The 20,586-nt window shown below is 38.6% G+C and overlaps 1 protein-coding gene across 1 annotated transcript in view; it reads left to right on the top strand.

The window, feature by feature from the left end:
* Nucleotides 1–20,586, top strand: part of usp43b (ubiquitin specific peptidase 43b) — a 73,757-nt gene that overhangs the window by 10,059 nt on the left and 43,112 nt on the right. The window contains exons 2-3 of the mRNA XM_088343220.1: nt 4,139–4,285; nt 16,004–16,107. Coding sequence (XP_088199346.1) covers nt 4,139–4,285; nt 16,004–16,107 — 251 coding nt within the window. The remainder of the gene's footprint in view (nt 1–4,138; nt 4,286–16,003; nt 16,108–20,586) is intronic.

The following is a 20,586-nucleotide window of genomic DNA, read 5'->3' as shown; positions in this document are numbered from 1 at the left end:
ACAATACGAATGTAAATGTGTCCCCATTCGTTGAAAAGAAAGTTCTTGAAAGGACATTGAATGAAACGGGTCATTTGGCTGCGGGTCTTGGTCAGGAAGAAAAAACAACAGAAAAGTCCTTCTGAATGCTTGGAATTGCGCCACATTCCACTACCACTTTTCGTGAGGGCTAATACATTAAACACGAGGTAATCATTTGTTAGCTATTGAGTTTTTTTGTATTATGACAGCGTCAAGGCTTGTAGTGTGGTCTTATAACCTTGTGCCTGTTGTGGCAGCAGAAGTGGGCTTTTGATATGGACACTTGTGTTTTTTCTGAATCCCCCCCGGCAAGATGTGTGTTTGTGCAGAGGGGCCTGGACAGGGATAAAGCCTGAAAGTCAAAACAGTTACTGCACAGGCAATTGATCAGGTTCCATAACATGAGACTCCTGAGAAAGAAGGGTGTGCAGGTAATCATGCCAAGTGCAACCTGGGTGAGTACGGATGTTGTTTTGCCACCAAATGTGGTAAATTTAAGGGTTCAACCTCAAGCTGAAAAAAAAACAGTCGCATAATTCAAAGATCGAAGGTAAAATAATTAGCATGCAGAAGATTGGATGTATGCCCTGTGATTACCTGGCCATCGGTCCAGGGTGTCCCCTGCCGATGTCAGGACCTTAGCGATCCTAATGAAGATAAGTAGTTCTGGAGTTGAATGAATGAATGAGTATTGTATATACAGTATAGATAAGTAATGTGGTGAGGTCTCACCCGTGTAAAATTATTATAATTATAATACGTTTTTTATTGTATTGGTTTGTTGTCTCGGGCGGCACGGCAGCTGAGTGGTTAGCCTGTCCGCGGCATAGTCCTTAGGTCATGGGTTCAAATACAGTTACCAGCCTTCCTGTGCAGAGTTTGCATGTTCTCCCCGCTTGGTTGGGTTTCTCCTGGGCACTCCGGTTTCCTCCCCAATTCCAAAAAAGAAAAAAAAACATACGAGTCAGGTTAATTGGCCGTCAAATTGTACCTAGGTGCGAATGAGTGAGGGATCTGTTTCTGTGTGCCCTGCGACTGGCTGGCAACCAGTTCAGGGTGTCGCCTGGCCACTGCGTGAAGATAGCTGGGATGGGCTCCAGTACCCCCGCGACCCTACTGAGGATAAGCTGTGTAGATAATGGATGGATGGTTTGTTGCCCCAGTGCAAAAAAAACAAAGTACAAAGAAATGGATTGCAAAATCGCTTCTCCCTTTATAAATACTGAGTGACTCCAGAACTACCTGATTTTTTAAATTAATGATTGGGTATGATTCAGTGAGAAGAAAAAGTTATCTGCATGGACATCTGTCCATTTTTGGGGGGATGACAAGTTACACATAGAAACAGTCCCCAGCATCGGTGCTACTGTTAACTTACTACGATTACTGTCACAGGGTCAGACACTATAATAATGTTTGTAATTTAAATAAAATGGAGAATAGGCCCTCTACATCTTTGCAATTGAATTCAGTTATGTTTGTTGTGCAAGGGGCTTGCAGGTTGTAGATTTTAATAGGACTGGTGCTAAGTGTCTGTCTTGTATAGATATACAACATACGCCAAGCTTTCTCTGAATATTGTTGCTCTTATAAACTTTAAACTCCTTGTGGTAAATGGAGCTTTATGGACACAACCAGTATGGAACATTTTTTTACCTTACCAAGCACCCTTTCAGTGTACTTTATTGTTCTACTTTTTCCCAAAACCAAAAGAAAGTTTTAAGAAACATGTCCATCTATTTTACAACTGTATTTAGTTTTACGCTGTGGTTAAACCTGAGCTATATGAGGCACATAGGATGAACCTACTCTTCTCGTCGGCTGAAAAATAGTCTGTGTAATATAGTGTAATAATCTGTGAAGCCCTTTGAGACTCTTCGTGATTTAGGGCTATACAAATAAAAATGACTTGACTTGACTTGACATACTGTCAACCATTTGATATACAAAAAAGCAGCAGGACTCGATTGTTAAAAAATAACGTTGAAACACAAAGTTAAAAATTAACTCACTCACCCTTATCAATATGCTGTAGAAGCTGGGAAGAGCTAATCCAAATTCACAGACACTAGCAGCCGATCTGCGGTCGTAAATGGTGTCCATTAACTCATTCAATGCCAGACCTTTCTCTCCAATGGGAAGAGCCTATGCCAGTCAATTTTGGGCATTTTGACGAATTTTTGAAGGCCTACATAGAATTTAGTTCTCTATCTGTATAGGCATTTGACATATTATAAAGAAGAAAGCTCATCTTTCATCAGAAAAAAAGGATGTTTTTAACTTTTACCATCGTTCAGTAAACAACAGTTGAACATTGCTAAGTTGCTTGAGAATACTTGTTTTCAAGAAAACCTCTGAGAAAAACGACTTTTTGTGAAAGGCTTGCAAAATACCATTTTACTGCAAGAACACTGAACCTATCCATGATTGATGCATGAACTTTGCAAGAATTTTTCAGTGCTCGACGTTCCTAGTAACATTATCACACAATTTCGGTCACCGTGGCATTTGCATTCCTGCGGACATGCACGAAACGTCATCCCTCTCAGCCCCGAATGATGACAAAGGGACTGCGCCACCTTTTTTAGAAAGAAAAATGATTGTGTTGAAGCATTAATTGTCTACTTATCCATATCTTATAGACGAGGTTCACACTGCAGTGCTTAATGCTCAGTTCTGATTTTTGGGGGTCAAATCTGATGTTTACTAAAGCCCTATGGACAACAGCTAACAATCACGTGGGATCATCAAAGTACAAAATCTTGCACATAACATGCCACTGAACCCCCAGTAAACAAACTTGATCTACAACGTAGCCAAGAGCTAATGTTAGATAGTGTCAACCTAATGTTAGAGATGTCAATAATATTAATTCATTCATTATCTGCACCGCTTATCCTCAGTAGGGTGCTGGAGGCCATCCCAGCTGTCTTTGGGCAGTGGGCAGGGGACACCCTGAACTGGTTGCCAGACAGTCGCATGGCACACAGGAACAGGCAACTCACTCGCTCATTCATACCTAGGGACAATTTGGACCAGCCAATTAACCTGACATAAATGTTTTTGGAATGTGGGAGGAAACCGGACTGCCCGGAGGAAACTCACGCTAGCACGGGGAGATCATGCAAACTCCACAAAGGAAGGTTCGATCTCATGACCTCAGAACTGTGCCGCACACGTGCCAGCCACTGCGCCGCCGAGCTGCCCATGTTAATAATATAAATAACTTTATATTTCTTTCCAGCAAAGTGACAATATGTTGCCTCACATACTATCTTGATTTAACTTAGAACAGATGCAGACAACCTTATTGAGTTTATCCACGTTGGTGCTGTGGTCGACACATAACTTTATCCAAAGCAGAGACTTGTCTGATTTAGATATGGCTTGGGAAAGGGTAAAATATACACCCCATGGCCCAGCCTCTCAGGATACCTTGTATCACATTTGCATGTACCCCATGCACACTGTTGGACCATTTCAAAGTTTTAAAGGTAAAAAACACAAAACAAACAAAAACTGACAAACTGCAAAGCAATTGAATGGACATGCCAGAAGAGCTTGTCTGTGTGTATGGAGTCTGCTATGCGCACTGTGATTGACTCATAGCGTTTGCAAGCGGGGCTTAGCCACAGGTCAATTTACAAGCTCGCCCTTTTAGTGTTTGTAAACGCAGACATAGAGACCCAAAGATGACTACCTTTTATTCAATGAAGCTTCTCAACTGCCTTCCTATTTTGTACTTCTGCACATCGCGATCTAAGTGCAGTCTAGAGCACACAAAAATGATTTTAAAATGAGAATGTGGTGGCATTGTTGTACCAAACATTTTATTGAACAAGGAAACTACTCCCTGGGTCACAAACTAAATATCATATTGTGGGCATTTGGACAGTGTAAAGATAAAATCCAATGCAAAGGTGAAAAATGGGAAAAGCCTAAGCTAAGCATTTGGAAAGAACATTTGTTTTTACTGTTTTAAAGTGGTGTTGTAATACACAGAATTATTGAGAGAGGAAGGTATGGTCTAGAGCAAGTCAATCAATACTGTTAAAAAAAGGCATTTTTTTTGACTGGTTGTGTTACCAGAACGTGAAATTGTCTTTTTTATTTGCAGGCTATCGTGTCAAAGTATGGATCACAGTTCCGTGGTAGTTCCCAACATGATGCCCTGGAGTTTCTTCTATGGCTCCTGGATCATGTCCATGAAGACATCAATCTTGCCTCACACGATAACAACAACACAACCGAAGCTTGTGAAAAGGTGAGAAATTAATACTGATTTCATTTTGCTCTATTTTTATTCACAGGAATTCCTATTGACTGCCTTTTGTAAAATTACTGGTGCTACCATAACTGTTGTGCCCCTTCTACCCTTTTGGGCTGGTGTACATTTAATTTGGTTTTGATTTTTTTTTTCATTTACTATTTATTATGCAGTAGGTTAAGACCATTACTCTGAAATTAGAATTGTATTTCATCGTTGGGTAGTATTTGTATCATTTATCGGGATCATGTTTTGCAATCAGTCAATGCAACAATATTGTTTGTTTACTTAACAGTGGAGAAAGAGTACCAGTGTCAACGATTGACGACTGAATTTCTCTCCAGGATGCGTCCTTCAGCTGTAGCCTAAGACTAAAAGATGATAAGTCAAGTCAAGTCATGTTTATTTGTAAAACCCTTAATCACAAAGAGTCTCAAAGGGCTGCACAGACCACAGATTATGTGGGGAGGGAAAAACTCCAAAACCTCAACATGAGGAAAATGAAGAAACCTTGAGAAGGGACCGCACATGAGGTCATCCACCTTCCAGGATGACCAGGCTGCAATGGATGTTGCAATAACAAATAAGACACAGATATTGTATACATAAAATATAGGTTATTCATATGCTATAGAATAGAAGTGTGTTTTAAGCTTAGTTTTAAACATTTCCACTGAAGTTGCATTTCGAATCTCAGGGGGAAGAGCATTCCAGTGCACTGGGGCTAAAATAGAGAACGCTCTCAACCTGCGGATCTCTTCTTGGCTCTTGGATCACTAGTAGACCAGCATTTTCAGAGCGAAGGCTCCGGACCAGAACATAGGGGGAAATTAAATCTGAAAGATATGAGGGAGCAAGTCCATGCATGATGTTGTATACTACCAACAGAACCTTAAAATCACATCTTAGGCTAACAGGGAGCCAATGCAGGTTAGCTAAAATCGGGTAATGTGATCAAACTTTCTTTTCTTAGTTAATATTATTCGGAACGGCTGTAGTCAAGAATGACTTTGTATTAGTTTTTAAAATTATGTGCGCTTCAGTTAAACAGTGATGACAGTCTCCTCCCCGATCCCCCTCATATCTTTCGTTATCCATTTCAATGCCAATTTAAAACAAATATGGCATTATGTTGCAGAAAGAAGCGATTCATTAATCAAATCATATATTTTTTTTAAACTATGTGTCTGTACACCACTGGAAAAACCAGGAAATACTGTTGCTGCCCATTCATTTTGCAGTACAGATGTACATAAAATTTAAAAGCCCCACTGGCTCTCTCTCGCGCTCTCTCTGTCCCTCTCTCTTGTCTCTCTGACTTTACTCACTCTCTCCTGCTCTCTTTCACTCTATTTTTTCTCCTGCTCTCTTTCTCTCTCTCTCTTTCTCTATCCCTCTCTCTCTCTTTGGTCTCTCTCTCTCACTTAAGCCTGAATAGATTTTCTTTTGCACTGAGTACGTGCGGGTGATGCATGATTGCACAACCCTGCTTGGAAGGAACGTTGCTGCATAGCTACATTGAAGAAAGTTTTACACATTTAACCATCCGTAGATTAGGGCAAGCTGTCGTTGGCATAATGAAATAATATTTCTGACAAGGAAGTATGTTCTGTGAAATATTTACATTGCTTTAATTTGTGTTTTGGTTTGGTTTTGTATTTATCTGCATTCGACCACCATGGTTTGTTGAGAAAAAAATAGCATTGACTAAAAGTTATTGTTATTTCAAGTCAAATGAAGCGTAATGTGCAAACAAAGTAGTTGATACACTGCTTTGCATTAAGATAATTCATAATCTAAACACTGTTAAAATTACTACAAGTCTCCCCCACTGTGCGTAATCTTAGTAGGCAGGCATCCCCTCTTATACACTTACTTGGACCTATCCAGCAATGATTTGAAAATAGATAAATTAATTGACACTGATTGCTTAATAATGTCTTTGGAGAAATGAAGGGTTTTACTACTTCTGTTCTATTTTTATTTTCATTTCTGATTATTGCCTTTCTATAGAGACTCTGTCATCCATTCGTTCAAGATTTTGTAGATACTGTGCTGTGTAATTTCTTTTTTATGGGAACAAATTTCAGCAGTGGCCGAGAACCTAGCCAAACACAAAGGCAGGCTAACAAGTAATTTGCAGATTGCGTAAGGTAATAAAGCATGCTACTCAACAGACAAAAACATTGACAAAAAAAGAGGAAATAACCACATAAATCCAAAACATTGAACCAAAGACAGTCTGAAAGCACAGTTGAGATAAGGCTGTGACTGACTTTTTTTTCAAGGGCTCTCTACTTAAAGCAGCTTTTATTGTAGGTGGTAGATGTCTCACGTAATAGTCTGGGCACTTTGACATAGGTCAGTGTTGGCCGCTTGTCATGTATTAATTATTTATCAGACAGAAATCATGCAGTCAGAAATTCCTCAAAAGGTAAATGGGTGTGAAAAATCAGTTTGTATTTTATTTTACGTCTCACCAGGAATCAGTTTCGTTCTCGAATTATCTCTTTCTTTCTTGCTAAGCTTTCACGCACTGTACTTCACTAAAAAGTACTGTGGATGCCATGTTACAGTTACGCACTGTACTACAGTGGGGTTGTGGTATGCCATGTGTTATCACTCCTGCACAAAAGAGCTTTGTGAGAGCCTCAATGAGGCCAGGACAAGGGCAATACTTGAATGAGCGTGTCAGTAATGTTCGCTCATCTGGCTCCATTAGGTAACATCTCCTCTAACAGCTTATGAGGCGTCATTTGTGGATTTAAAGGTGTTTCACTTCATAGGTGACTTCTAAGAGTCATATTGGGTTGTAGTCAGGTTGATGGTTTTCATCAGTCCACACACAATTCCAATGGCACCCGCTAGATAAACAAGCCTTAATCTGAATGCTTCTGTTTTATTCAATCTCATGTTGACCTTTTTTATTATTTTAAGCTGGTGTTAGACTAAGGTTTTAAGTATTGGTATCAACTTTCCTGTAGTTTTAAGATGAACATGTATAATGCCGTAAAAAAGTATTGTATTTTAATTATAAATGTATTCGCTTGGGTTGTCACTGATCGATATTAAAATTGGTTGGTGATTTGAAACCTTTGTGAGTGATAAATATGCAAAAAACACACAAGTCAGGAAGGGGCAAAAACATTGTTTCACAGCACTGTAGTACGGGCTGAATGGGGTGAAATCCTGCACAATACTTGGATACTACACCAACAAATATGAACCACACACATGCAAACAATTTGTGTCGATTCCCCATTGCTTTTCCTCTGGCATTTACTCTCCTTGATTTGTTGATCGTTTATCACTGTGAACAGAGCAAGTGTGATGCGCTTTCGTTCACTCACTCTTGCTTACCTTCTCTCTGAATGTGGCTCTTTGTAAGTTAGAAGAAAGAAACACTTGTTGTGCAGACCTAGTTTGCAGAGAGAGAGAGAGAGAGAGAGAGAGAGAGAGAGAGAGAGAGAGAGAGAGAGAGAGAGAGAGAGAGATGGAGCAAGGGTTGCAAAAGTGTAGCAATGAAGTGGGAGGTCTAACGGTAAGCAGTAGTGACAGTGGGAGAGATCAAGAGTCAGTGAAAGGAATTGCTACTTTAATTCTACATGACATTTTTCATGTAGAACTTGTAGCATGTAGTAGTTTTTACATGAACAAGATGTTTGGGTCAGGAACAGCACTTTTGTTTTAGGCGAGGGCTTGTTTGTTAACACTTTGTCCCCAAATCAGCAATAATTCTGTCTTGGGAGAGATAATGGCAAATATGTGTCTTTGGGTATGTTTACATGAAGAGAATAGTCTGACTTTTGAACCACTCTGAATTAGTTGTTCACATGACTAGTGACAAATGAACAATCCTCCTATATTGTTAATGGTGAGAAGTTTAAAGTTTAGTAGACACGCAAAATAAGGAGGGAAGACATCAATTGATTTTGAACTTGCAAGGAGAACAGGGAGAAAAGCCAAACAACAGATAAGAGATTCTAACCTGTTCATATGCTTTGCTCAGATGATTGACCAGATCTGTGAGTTCCTGTTCTTCTCCCGCCAGTCCGGCAATATCATCAGGCTTCCAAAAAGTGTTTGGGCAGGAATTAGTTATTATTCAAATCAATAATGTTTTTTTTTTTTTTTTTTAAATGGACGCTGGTTTTTCCACTGGGAGGCACTAAATAGTTCACAAAGCCGTACAGCTATAGCCACATTAATGTAGTGTCACTATCTCAGAAGATACTTTTTATAAAGGTTTTGATTTTTTCGATTGTTCTGTGTCTTTTTTAGTTTATTTTTAGTGTCGTTCAAAAATTTGTGGTGGAAAAATTGGAGATGTCATTTTTGCTCAAAACCTACTTAGATTTACTGCTGTAATATTGACAATGAGTGTAATTTATCAAATTAGCCTAATCCACACACATGCAAATATACAGAAAACCCGAGAATTAATAACAGACAATAACTTTGAGTAAATTGAATTCAATTTCAGTTACATACAGTTTGAATTTTGTAAAACCTTAAAAAGGGACAAAGTAATGGATGGAGCAAATAGTCACCATACACTGAGTCAATATAGTGCAGATGTGTGTGAGTAGAGAGATTTAAAAGCCTGGGGAGATTTTGCCCTCGATTTATAGTAGTACTTGGACTCTCTATAGAATTTATTTTCACCCAAACAGAAAACAGCTTCTAAATCGCTCCAAGCTCTGGCATGATCTGATTTCAGCCGCCACAAATTGTCTTTTTATGGCATAAGAGGTTTTATTTGAAAGTTGCCTGATCCTGTTCATGGTTTTTACAGATTACTAATTTAAATGTTTAGTTTATGTTGTTCCTTTGTGTCTTTTGATTTTCTGCTTTTTAAAAATAATTCACTGGTAAAATTTGAGAAAAAAACATGCACATAATAAAAGGTGTTTTTAAATGAATTAAAAAGGTCAAATATTTAGTTTCACATAAGTAATTATTATTTTTTGGGGGTTTGGGGTTTTTTCTTTTTTGTTTAATTTTGCTATGTTTTAGGGGTTACAGAACTTTTAGAATGACCTAAAGTGTTTTCTATGCTTGGAAATCCAACCCAGTCAGCGGAATTAAACTTTGAGAATAATAGACTTGGGGTCCAAAAGATAATTGCAGGGTCAATAGTCTTTTTACAGTAATACTTCGGTTTTGCGGTTAATGGGGGACAGAAACCCCCGCAAAACGTGAAAATTCAGAACATAGCGATGCCCCTTCAAAAAAAAAAAACAAGGGTCAATCTTATCTCGAGATGACCCTTACCGACTAAGAGTAAATGACCGTAACAAAATAACAACTATCGATATACAAATAAAGACACAGAACAAATAATTGCAGTTGAATGAAAGGTCTTTATTTGCATTATACAAAATTACGACGGAATTAAACGGCTTCTCCGTTGAGTGTAAGAGAGTTATTTAGAGAGCATCCTAGGATTGAGCCAGGTCTTCAAGATGTTTATAAAAACAACGTCCCGAATTTAGCAGTTTCCCAGGAGTTGTAGCTCTAGCTCATCCGTTTCATGGGTAATGGAACTGGCGTTGGTGACATATAGGCTTGGCAGGGGTGGCTTGTTGCGTAGCAGTAGCGGTAGGCCGGACTTGCATCACCCCTGTAGCTTTCTCTCCCGACGCCGCCACAGTCCCTTCTGGGACCTGATAACAACACACGGAGCACCTGCTGGTGATCACCATTTCTTAGTGCTCTTCAATGTAATGAGCCACTGAAATACTAGCTGCAGCTTTAGCCCTAATCTGCAGTTTGTTTTTGGTGGACACATTGACTTGTGCGCCTGGTCACCACGGCTGTTTGATTGACAGCATATACAAGCCTGTCAGAGTTGCGCCCGCCTGCCCCCCCTCTCCACACATGCGCACACACACACACACACACACACACACACACACACACACACACACACACACACACACACACACACACACACATGCGCACACACACACACACACACACACGATCTGCCCTAGGATTTGCTGTGTGCAGTCTGTTACAGAACACAATGCACCATATGTAGATATCAATGACAATCAAGACAATCCAGTCTGTGGAGTATCAAAACCGCAAAAGTGAAACCACGGTACAGCGAAGGATTACTGTATAGGGTGGTCACGGTGTACACATGATGAGAGGCTGCTGTTAGTTTTGTCTAATATTCATCAACTATCTGTGTTGTATTAGCATCATCATTCGACTCTATAGCCACAATTCAAATATGTTGATACATATATCTTATGACAGTCATGTCTTAATGCTGAGTCATAGCAACTTAATTCCTTTACGTTGATAACCTGAAGGTTTTGTCTGCCATTGGCCCTCAGTCTCAATGACTCTTTGCCAGTGCTTTCTCAATGTATTTTACCACAGCACATATCTGTCTCTCCTTGCAGTCTTTCTGAATTATTCACACTACTGCCATTACTAGGAATACTTTTGCCCTTTTCACAATCCAAGCCCCCATCATGAAAGGCCATCAAGAAAATATAAGGTGCTCCGTAAAATGGTTTTATACTTTCACGTTCTACTCTCGGGGATGGATCACTCCTCTCGAAGCAACAGTCACGGGTGAATAATTGACCACAACCATTGTGGGACAGAGTGTCTGGTTATTTGTGAGGTTTTTGGCCCCCAATGCAGAAAGACAAATATTCAGTTGCAATGGGGGAAGGGAATGTCAGTCAGCATGCTTTCGTCTTAAAGGGTCATTGATAACAAAATGCAAAGCTGGTTCAGGTCTGACAAATAGTCTGCTAATAACATTTATCCTATCTTGGTGGATTATAGCAGTGGTCAACAATCACATGTCCGCGGACCGTCACCGAGCTGTGGGTGATTTGGTCCTGGGCCGCACAGAATGAAAATAAAAGCCTTATTTTTGCTTATACAGTATTTATTTGTAAATAAAAGCATTTTTCTTCAATCCAAAAAACTCAAAAGTTTGGATCTGTGTTATACCGGGTTTTTACAGTAGTATTTCACCGTGATCACTAAAATACTAGGATTGTAGATGATAAATGAAATTACATGGCATTACATTTTATCTCATCATAATAATATTTTTACTCACAGTGCCACGTTGTAGAATGTTGTAATGGTACAATATGGGAAAGAATTCAACCAACGTAGTACTGTGATTAAGAATGGCGTGATGATGAGATACAATCTAATGCCTTTTCCTTTTTTATCAAGATCCCTAGTGGTTTAGTGATTACACAGTGGATTTGGGCTAATTAATATTATTGAATATGAGAATACACAGACATTGAACCAGTCCGTGGTACAGAATAGGTTGCCAACCACTGGATTTTAGCATATCAGGTTTTAGCCTTTCATTTTTGCATTACAAGACGACACCCCACTACAGTTATGCGCTTTATAATGAAACATTTAAAAAACATGGACGGTCACACTGTCATTATTATAATTTTTTTATGGCACGTGAAGAAATTTGTTTACACGTAGCATATTTAACTAGTTAGTTTCACATTTACAGAGCAATTTAATCTTGTCTTACAGGGGCACGAATATGTCCCACATGAAATGAAATGAAATGATCTGCATTTATATAGCGCTTTTCAAGTCAATGACTTCCCAAAGCGCTTTACATTGTGCTTCACATTTCCCAATAGCGGTCGTGATCTGTGCAGCCATGTAAGGCGCTAACCTGCTTATTGGGGGTAATTGGGGGTTCAATGTCTTACCCAAGGACACTTCGACATGTAACACGGACAAGCCGGGATTCGAACTGGGATCCCTTAATCCTAAAACGATCGCTCTACCTCCTGAGCTACTGCCGCCCCAACATACCTCATAGATGAAGGAAAAACTCTCTGGTGTTTGTATGTGTTTAATGTTGCAATGGAGTCAAAGAACAAAAAAACTTACTAAAATGGTATTCATTCTGTAGCAAGCGGTTTTATTTTTACATACTTAACATAAGAGATCATTTAGACAACACTCCTCTAATCCTTATTTTGTCTACCTTGAAATTTATAGCACTGTAGCATTCTGATGACAAAACTGAATCGTCAATCCAACTCCATCTCACTCAGTTGCACTGTATTTTAGTCATTTATCTAAATCCCAAAAATCAATTACAACAGCCACATGCCAGGGAGAAGGATTTCATTTGCTCCATGTGTCTCCAGGCACGGGCTCAAGGCCGCTTCTGGCTGTGAGGATTATATATTAGGCAAAAGTAGAAAATCCTTTGGTTTAACATTTTGACTACTTTAGAAACTGCACATTATACTGTAGGCCAGGGTTTGACAACCTTTTTGACCCAAAGAGCATAGTAACAAAATATTTGCATTTCTTTTTGAGAGCCATACCAGGTATTTTAAGACAAATTTAATCAAAACCACAAAAACCTGCTCTCCAGACAAAATCTTATTTTTCAGCACATTTTATTTCACTGTGTGACGTTATAATGAGTTGATGACATTTGTGAAAACGAATAATGCCAATACCCATATCCACAAATAACTGGATGGTTGAGAGCCAATTGACCTTCATGTTTTTCATAAGTAATGGTTTCAAAACAAGGTGTATGCAGAGTTCTTTTGTAAAAAAGTAACAAAACACTGCTAACAAGGATAGGGACGTATTTACCTTTGGCGCAGAAGGCACTAAGCAGCGAGAAGTGTTCATAGTTCCACCCACACATTCCGCTGCCCCAATCAAATTGCTCTGTGTTCTTGGGTGGCCTTTTTTGGGTGTTTACAGTTTGTTACTGGTTTTCATCATAGAAAATGCACTACAAAATTAACAATAATAAATAATAATCGAAAATCGCATCAAAACTGCAATACTGGTCTGAAAAATCGCGGTTCGTTTTTTTTTTCCAAAATCATGCAGCCCCACATAAAGTGTCTCAACAGTGATCCTAAATTGTTTAATGAACTTCCATGTAAAGGATTCCTTAGAGACATATAGCCAAAATAGGGTCTGTTCCTGGGACACTTAGACTTTAAACTGTAGTGGGGAGTGTACTCTTTACATACTGGACCAAACCGTTCATATTATTAGCGCTACGTCGGCAATTTGTGCATTAGACTCCACTCTGCGCTTATCAGAATTGGAAAGTTATAGATGTGTATTGCATGAGTACAATTTTATCTCGGAGCCATGCGTACTCATGAAAAGAGCCGTATCTGGCCCGCGAGCCATAGGTTCCTAACATCTGCTGTAGTGCTTGTTTTTTAAGGCACTTCTTAGAATGTTTTTGATCACAAACGTAAATTGTATCAAAACTATACAGTTATAGTATGCAACATGTAAAATGATGCCGTTTTAAGTATATTTTGGAGTATTTTCAATCACATACATTAACAAGTCTTTTATTGCTAGGTTCTCTTGCTATCAGCTCATGTCAGGCTCTTTTACTCCGGCAAGTAGCTAACAATTCAGCTATCTGCTCTTTATCAGCTTCCGGTAAATCCTGCTCACTCTGTCTTCAAGTGTTGTGATTGGTTGTAGTCAAGTCAAATCATTATTTGTATAGCCGTTAATCACAAGAGGTCTCATAGGGCTCCACAAGCTACTAGGAACACCATCCCATAATCTAGAACCCACATGAGGGCAGGGAAAATCTCAAAAACCTCGGCATGAGGAAATGAAGAAACCCTGAGAAAGGGCCGAACATAAGGCAATCCCTCTTTCAGGATGACCAGGCTGTAATGGATGCCTCAAGGGCATCAACAGACAACACACAGACATCATCAACATGAAATATAGGTAATAACAGAATGTCCGGTTGACAGCTTCCTGAGGTCAACATCATCCATAAGCTATTTAATAGTCTTTTAGTTTGTTTTAAGCCTAGATTTAAACACATCCACTGGGGTTGCAGATCAAATCTCAGAGGACAGAGCATTTTTGTCAAGTTGTGAGCTCGGATTTTTAGCTTACAAACTTCTCTCTAAATTAACATGGTTCTGGTGCATTAGCTCCATAGTTTTTTTGCTAAAAAACCAGCCTGTACATCTTACAACCTGGCAAAAAAAAAACAGTTCTTTTGATATGTAAGATGACACGTGGATCGAAAATAAAAATCTACTGATTTGGAACCTGAGCTCCGTGTGTGGGATTTTTAGATTACTCATACCTTCAGAATTATATTACGGCCAATGTAACCTGTTTTTATGTCCCACTCAACAGATGCTTAACACAAATGACACTTTATTCTATTTACTGGGAAACGCTGGCTATGAATTCATGACAAATGATAAGTTTAACTCTGTCTGTCTGTACACATTGGCCTTAATGTTTATTTGTTATCACTACATAGATTACTGCTCTGCCACTTATGTGAAGGGGAAAAGAAGGACAGTGCTGCATCACAGTACAAATTACATATCTTAATTGAAAGTTTAACTTCATATGACTTTGTTTCAGTCAATAATAATAAGGAATTAGGGCAATAAACCTTCTTTTCTGCTTACCTAACATTGTTTTCTCAGAATCCAACTAAAAGAGGAAAATAAAAAATAATGCAAAATGGACATATAGTCCGTCATAGTGTATACTTAAAAAGCTCAAGATGAAGAAAAGTGATGTTTCAGTCTTAGTGTTTTCTTAGCCTGAATTAATACTAAGGGTTGAAATTCAAATGAATTTATTGCAAAAGGTTTCAGAGAGCGATTAAAGTTTTGGTTGAATTAATGAAAGATATTCTGTTTCTTTTTGCATTATTGGAAATGTCTTACACCAGTTTTTAAGCTTTTCCAAATATATAAATATCGTCTCCTATTATGCGTTATCTGCCTCCTCTTAATACTAAATATCGGCCCTGAAAAACCCATATCGGTCGATCCTTAATACAGATGACATATGAAAAGGCTTTAGGGTTATCTCATTATCACTGTTTTCATGGTGCAAGAAAAAAATCATAGCGATTGGAGAAAATAGAAAGTCATCCAATTCATCATCAGATATACGAAAGAGCTATTTCCTTTGTCAAGTTTTTTTGTCTGTGTTTCTTTATATCTTTCAGAACAACTTTCTGTTTTATCCATTCTCTAACATTAGTCTCTGACAGAGTAAAAATCGTGTGGTCATGATATAAAACAGAGTGCCTTTTCCTTTGCTATCTGTTTCACTATTGTTCAAGTGGTATTGGTCAAGGTATTGGTCATCGGGTTCATCTCCGCCGCATACGACATTTAGTGATTTTGTTCATCGACAATCGTACCGTAAGTGTATAAAATCATAACATGTGCAATGTTTTTACTTCATTATATACGGTAGACCTTACTGTCGTTTTATTTCCTTGTGCCTTATAGTCCATTGCGCCTTATATATGAAAATCTATGACAAAAGAGTATTTTTGGTTGTGCGCCTCTTATTCCGGTGCGCCTCATCATGCTGAAAATACTGTAAAATGTAAAGTGTAATATAACCAAGTAATCAGTATATATAAACAGTACAAGTTTTTATGGTATCTGTGGCAACGCTGCACTACTGTCACAGTCCCATTTTTTTCTTCTCACATGCTACTCACACGGAACCTAGCTTCAGTGGCCCCCAACTCAATTGAGTTTGAGGCCAATCGCCTAAATGAATTGGCATATTATGTGTCTCTATGATTTCCAGACCTGCCTTTGACATGTTTGATACAAGTATAAAATCTGTGACCAAATTGTGGGTGACTGGAATATCCTGAAAACATGTTATTCTTATTTGTTGCAGGGTTTCAATGAAGATGAAAATCTGATGCATCCTGACCTGTCCCACTCCAAACACCTCACTGTCCAACATAGTTTTGTGCAAAAACATTTTCAGGCCCAGTACAAGTGAGTCTTTTTGTAAATTGCGTTTACATTCCATTTTGAAAAATGGTGATACTGAGCTCCTTCAGGATAAACATACTTTTCAGTTCACACTTATCATTTATCCTTCAACACCCCAGAACTGATAGTGCTATACCAGAGTGAAACCAAATTGCTGAGTTGCCAGCTCTTCACAACAACTCACTGTGACTGCCAATAATGCACCTCTTTGTAATTAGTCTGCTCAAATGCTTGAATTTAAGACCACCAGGATACAACTAATGCAAAGATTTTGAGTTGAATCACCAAGCGAAAGCAACGGTACGTAAGGCAAGGATGAGATTGGATGACTATTTCTTGACCTCTGCATTTTTCTTCTGAAAACCTGAGGCCTCTGCATTTCCCAATTGACGCTTCTTTGTGTAGTACCTGAAGCAATGCATTATCCATAATTGATGGGTCAAAGCATCACCTGAATACAAGCCCCAAGTAAGAGTATGAAGAGATCATACTGTGTTCTTATCAGACTACATAGACGGAGCTCAAATTGTTTATTCAATGCATTCATTGTTTGTTTAATCAAGTACATTTGAGTATTTTCAATCCCTGACGTGATGCAGATGGCCAAAAATGCCCTGTCTGACCTAACCGATCAGCTTGGCTCAAATGGTGCTCAGAGTTTATGAGCCCAGTAAATGATCTGTTTTATTACAGGCGTATTGTGGCTTCCCTCTGAACTCTGAGGCTAATTTCTGCTTTTAATACATTTTCTATCTTACAGCTTTGGAATTGGGAACAGGGTTTGTACAAGTGCTTGAAATCCTTCAAAATGAAAGAATTACACTTCTACTTACGAATGTCTCTACATGCAAACGTTTTAGGTTACGAAGTACCTAAATGGGAAACTATTGCCTCTAGTTACAAAGGCATTTCAGGATACAAGGTCAAAAATGTGCACTGCCATTTCCCGAACGTAAACAAACTGGCTATCACTTAAAATCTGCCTGGAAACCCAGAAGGCACGCGTGCTCCCAGCATTGTCAGGGTTCAGAGACGTGGAGGAGGGGCGTTTCCAGCAGGGAGGAGAACGCAACCATCATTCAATCAGCCCAAATTAAAGACGTTTTAGCAAAATTCCATGCAGTCTCGCCATTTGTGGAATTACCCGGAAAAGTGTTGACAAGTCGGGCTATCGCCACGTCGGCCTCACGCATTTCTGACCGATTGGCAAAGGTGGGCAAAAGCAGATGTCATTGGATCAGTTTTTCAAGTAACGCAAGGCAAAAAAGGTAAAATATTTTTTAAAAGTTTCTTGTTGAGGTGGGCCACATCCACAAGAGGAACTAAATGCACAGCCTTGGACCTTGACACGCTTGCTCAACTAGTCAAGAACATCCGCCATCACTTCAAAGCATGGCTATTCATCCAGCCTACCAAACTAAAATGAACAAAATGTAATGACTACAGTAAATTAAGTACTACCGTCCTTGTATGTCGACAGAAATACAGTAATCCCTCGGTTATCGCGGTTAATGGGGAACAAAACCACCCGTGAAAACTGAAAATCCGCGAAGTAGTGACGCCCCTTCAAAAATGCTTTAAGAAAAAAAAAAAATATATATATATTCGGCTTCCTCGGTTCTTACTTTAATACATTTTCTATATAATGTTTTTTTTTTTCTTACAAGCATTATTTAAACCCTTAGTTATCCATGGATGGTTTACAGGTTTATTCTTAATATTAGTTTGTCTCATTGGAAAGTTTTTGTTATACTTGTTGGTGAATATTTCTAAAAATATGTCAAACGCACGATCCACATCATCTGTACCATTTATAGCATTCCAGTTTTGTTTAAGTCCTCATACAGTGATATAGTAGTCTCTTCAGTTCTAACTCGTTTGTAAACATATTCCATAGTCAAGTTCTATTCTTGTCTAGTAACCTTTTCATCATACACTGTAAATACTGGTAGGTATCACAGACCAGTAATGCGCTGACGTTTATAAATTCAATATTATTTGTAAATATATTGTCAATGAGTGTTGCAATGTGTGAACTACAAAGAACTTACTATGGAATTTCTGAAGAATTACTACTACATAATAATAATAATAATAATAATATAAACCAAAATATTGCCGCAGGAACACTACACAAATACGACCAAATAAAACTACAGTACTACAACAAAAATACTACAAAAAGACCATAAAAATCCAACTGCAGAAATAATTTGTGAAACAAAAATGACAACTACAGTAATAGGGACCATACAGGATATAATTTTGTTCAATTGTAAGTGTTTCAAAACCAATTTGATGAAAATAATTCATTTAAAAACGTGTGCATGTTTTTTTTTGTAGAAATGAAAAAAATAGATAGATCTCTGGGATTGGGCGACTTCAAATAGTTGCCCACCGCTTATCTAAATGCACATCCTTGGACCTTGGCACGCTTTTCCATCTGTCCGTCACGAGAACATCACCTTTAAAGCTGTTCTCGTTTTAAGTGTTTTGGAGCAGCTCAGGGCACATCTAGGTTTGAGTGTGGCTGGAGTGAGATTTGCATGCACAAAGCACAAGAACCCAGTGCTGTTTCCTGGCGAGGATCAGACATCCGTAGGGCAGCCATTGCACTTTGCCAAAAGGGAGTGAGCCAGTGTGAGCCAGTGTCAGCTGGGTTTGCTTCAACAGAGCTAAATGCGCCTTGCATTTTTTCCTCATTATCGGTTTAAACAACACTCGTCCACTGAATACAGGGGTGACAAACATACAGCCCGCAGGTCCGATCAGGAAACTAATTTATTCCGGCCCGCGAGACAACGTTGGTAGAAGCGCAAGGGGAAAAGAAAAGAGCCAAACAATGACCTGCAGTTTTAAATATGTCCATGTGATGTCACCAAAGCCTGGCACTACTCCCAAAACAAATATAGTTTCCTTTCTTTTTCTCTCTCTTTCTCTATCTCTCTTCCATTTCTCTTTTTATCCCTCTTTTTTCTCTGTTTCTCTTTCTCCCTCTTTCTTTCTCTCTCTTCCTTCCTTTTGCTCTTTCACTTTTTCTCCCTCATTCATTTTCTTTATTTCTTTCTTTATCATTTCTTCCTCTTTCTTTCTTATGTCTTTTTCTTTTTTCTTTCTCTGACTCTTTCTGTTTATTATTCTTTTTTCTCCTTTTTACTCTTTTTTGTTTTTCTTTCTCTCCCTTTCTTTCTCTATCTTTATTTCTTCCTTTCTCTTCCTCTTTCTTCTGCTTTCTCTCGTTTCCCCTTTCATTCTCTTTATCTCTCTCTTTCTCCGTTTCTTTCTCTGTCTCTTTTACTTTTTCATTCTTCCTCTTTCCCTCTTTATATCTCTTTTTATCTTATTTTTCTTTCTATTCTATCCCTCTTCCTGCCTTATTTGCTTTTTCTCTCTTTATGTCTCCTTTTGATTTCTTTGTGTCTTTTCCCACCTTGTTCTCACCACCTTGTTCTCATCCCTCCCACACTTTCTATTTCTCTATCATTGTCTTTCTTTCTCTCTTTCGTTCTTTCTTTAGTCTGGCTTTTTCTACACCTCTGACCTATAAAAGCAAAATATATTAATTTTATTTTGGGAAAGAGCCACACCATATATTATGAGACAAATTTACTGAATTGCTCAACCCGCGCCCCATACAAAAGCTTAGTCTTCAGCACATTTATTTTTGATGATTTGATAAAAAAATATGAAAAGAGAGTAATGCCAGAGCCCGTGTCCCAAAATCAACAAACATACCACTTTAACCTTGTCTCTTTCTTCCAATTACTCAAGATCGCTTAAACTCATCTTGACCCTTTTTTTTCATACATATTGGTTTCAAAACCAGATGCAAGCAGTTATTTTGTAAAAACGTCACAACATTCTGCAAACAGGGAGCCTGATGTGCTTATCTTTGGTGCAGACGGCGTGAGGCTAGAGATGGGAGGGAGTGCTTGCACTTTTTGCATAGCTCCACCCATCCCTCCCACTCACCCAATCAAATGACTTTTAAGTTCTCTTTCCGGTGTTTTGGCGTATTTACAGTTTGTTCTGTGTATTCATCATAAGGTATCTGAACACTGAACACAGATTATTGAGCGAGCTTTTATATAAAGGATTCCTTAGCGTTGTACAACCAAAACGTGTTTTTTTTTTTTGTTTGTTTTGTTTTTTGGAGTGTGACACCTTGACTGTATATTGTAGTGAAAAACGTGCCCTATATATTCTGCGAAGTACTGCTTTGAAATTTAGCTTTGGTTTGGCTTGCGTGTATTTGAACGGTATTAATAGCTAATGTTTTGAACGGGATGGAGAGAATTTGCATGCAATTAAATTTGTCTCTGAGCAACAGGTACTCATGGAAAGAGCCATAGGTTTAAACCGTCACCTTGAAAGCTGAGCGTTTTAAGATGAAATTTCTTGGTGTTCCAAGGTGTTTTAAATTAAGCTCTCAGTTTTGTCTGAGGTTACTTAACAATAAAAGAACAACAAGTGGTCCTAAAG

Source organism: Urocampus carinirostris, chromosome 1, assembly GCF_059441175.1.
Source record: "Urocampus carinirostris isolate Australia breed hairy pipefish chromosome 1, RoL_Ucar_1.0, whole genome shotgun sequence".
Taxonomy (NCBI): Eukaryota; Metazoa; Chordata; class Actinopteri; order Syngnathiformes; family Syngnathidae; genus Urocampus; species Urocampus carinirostris.
This window is presented reverse-complemented; position numbering and strand designations above follow the sequence as displayed.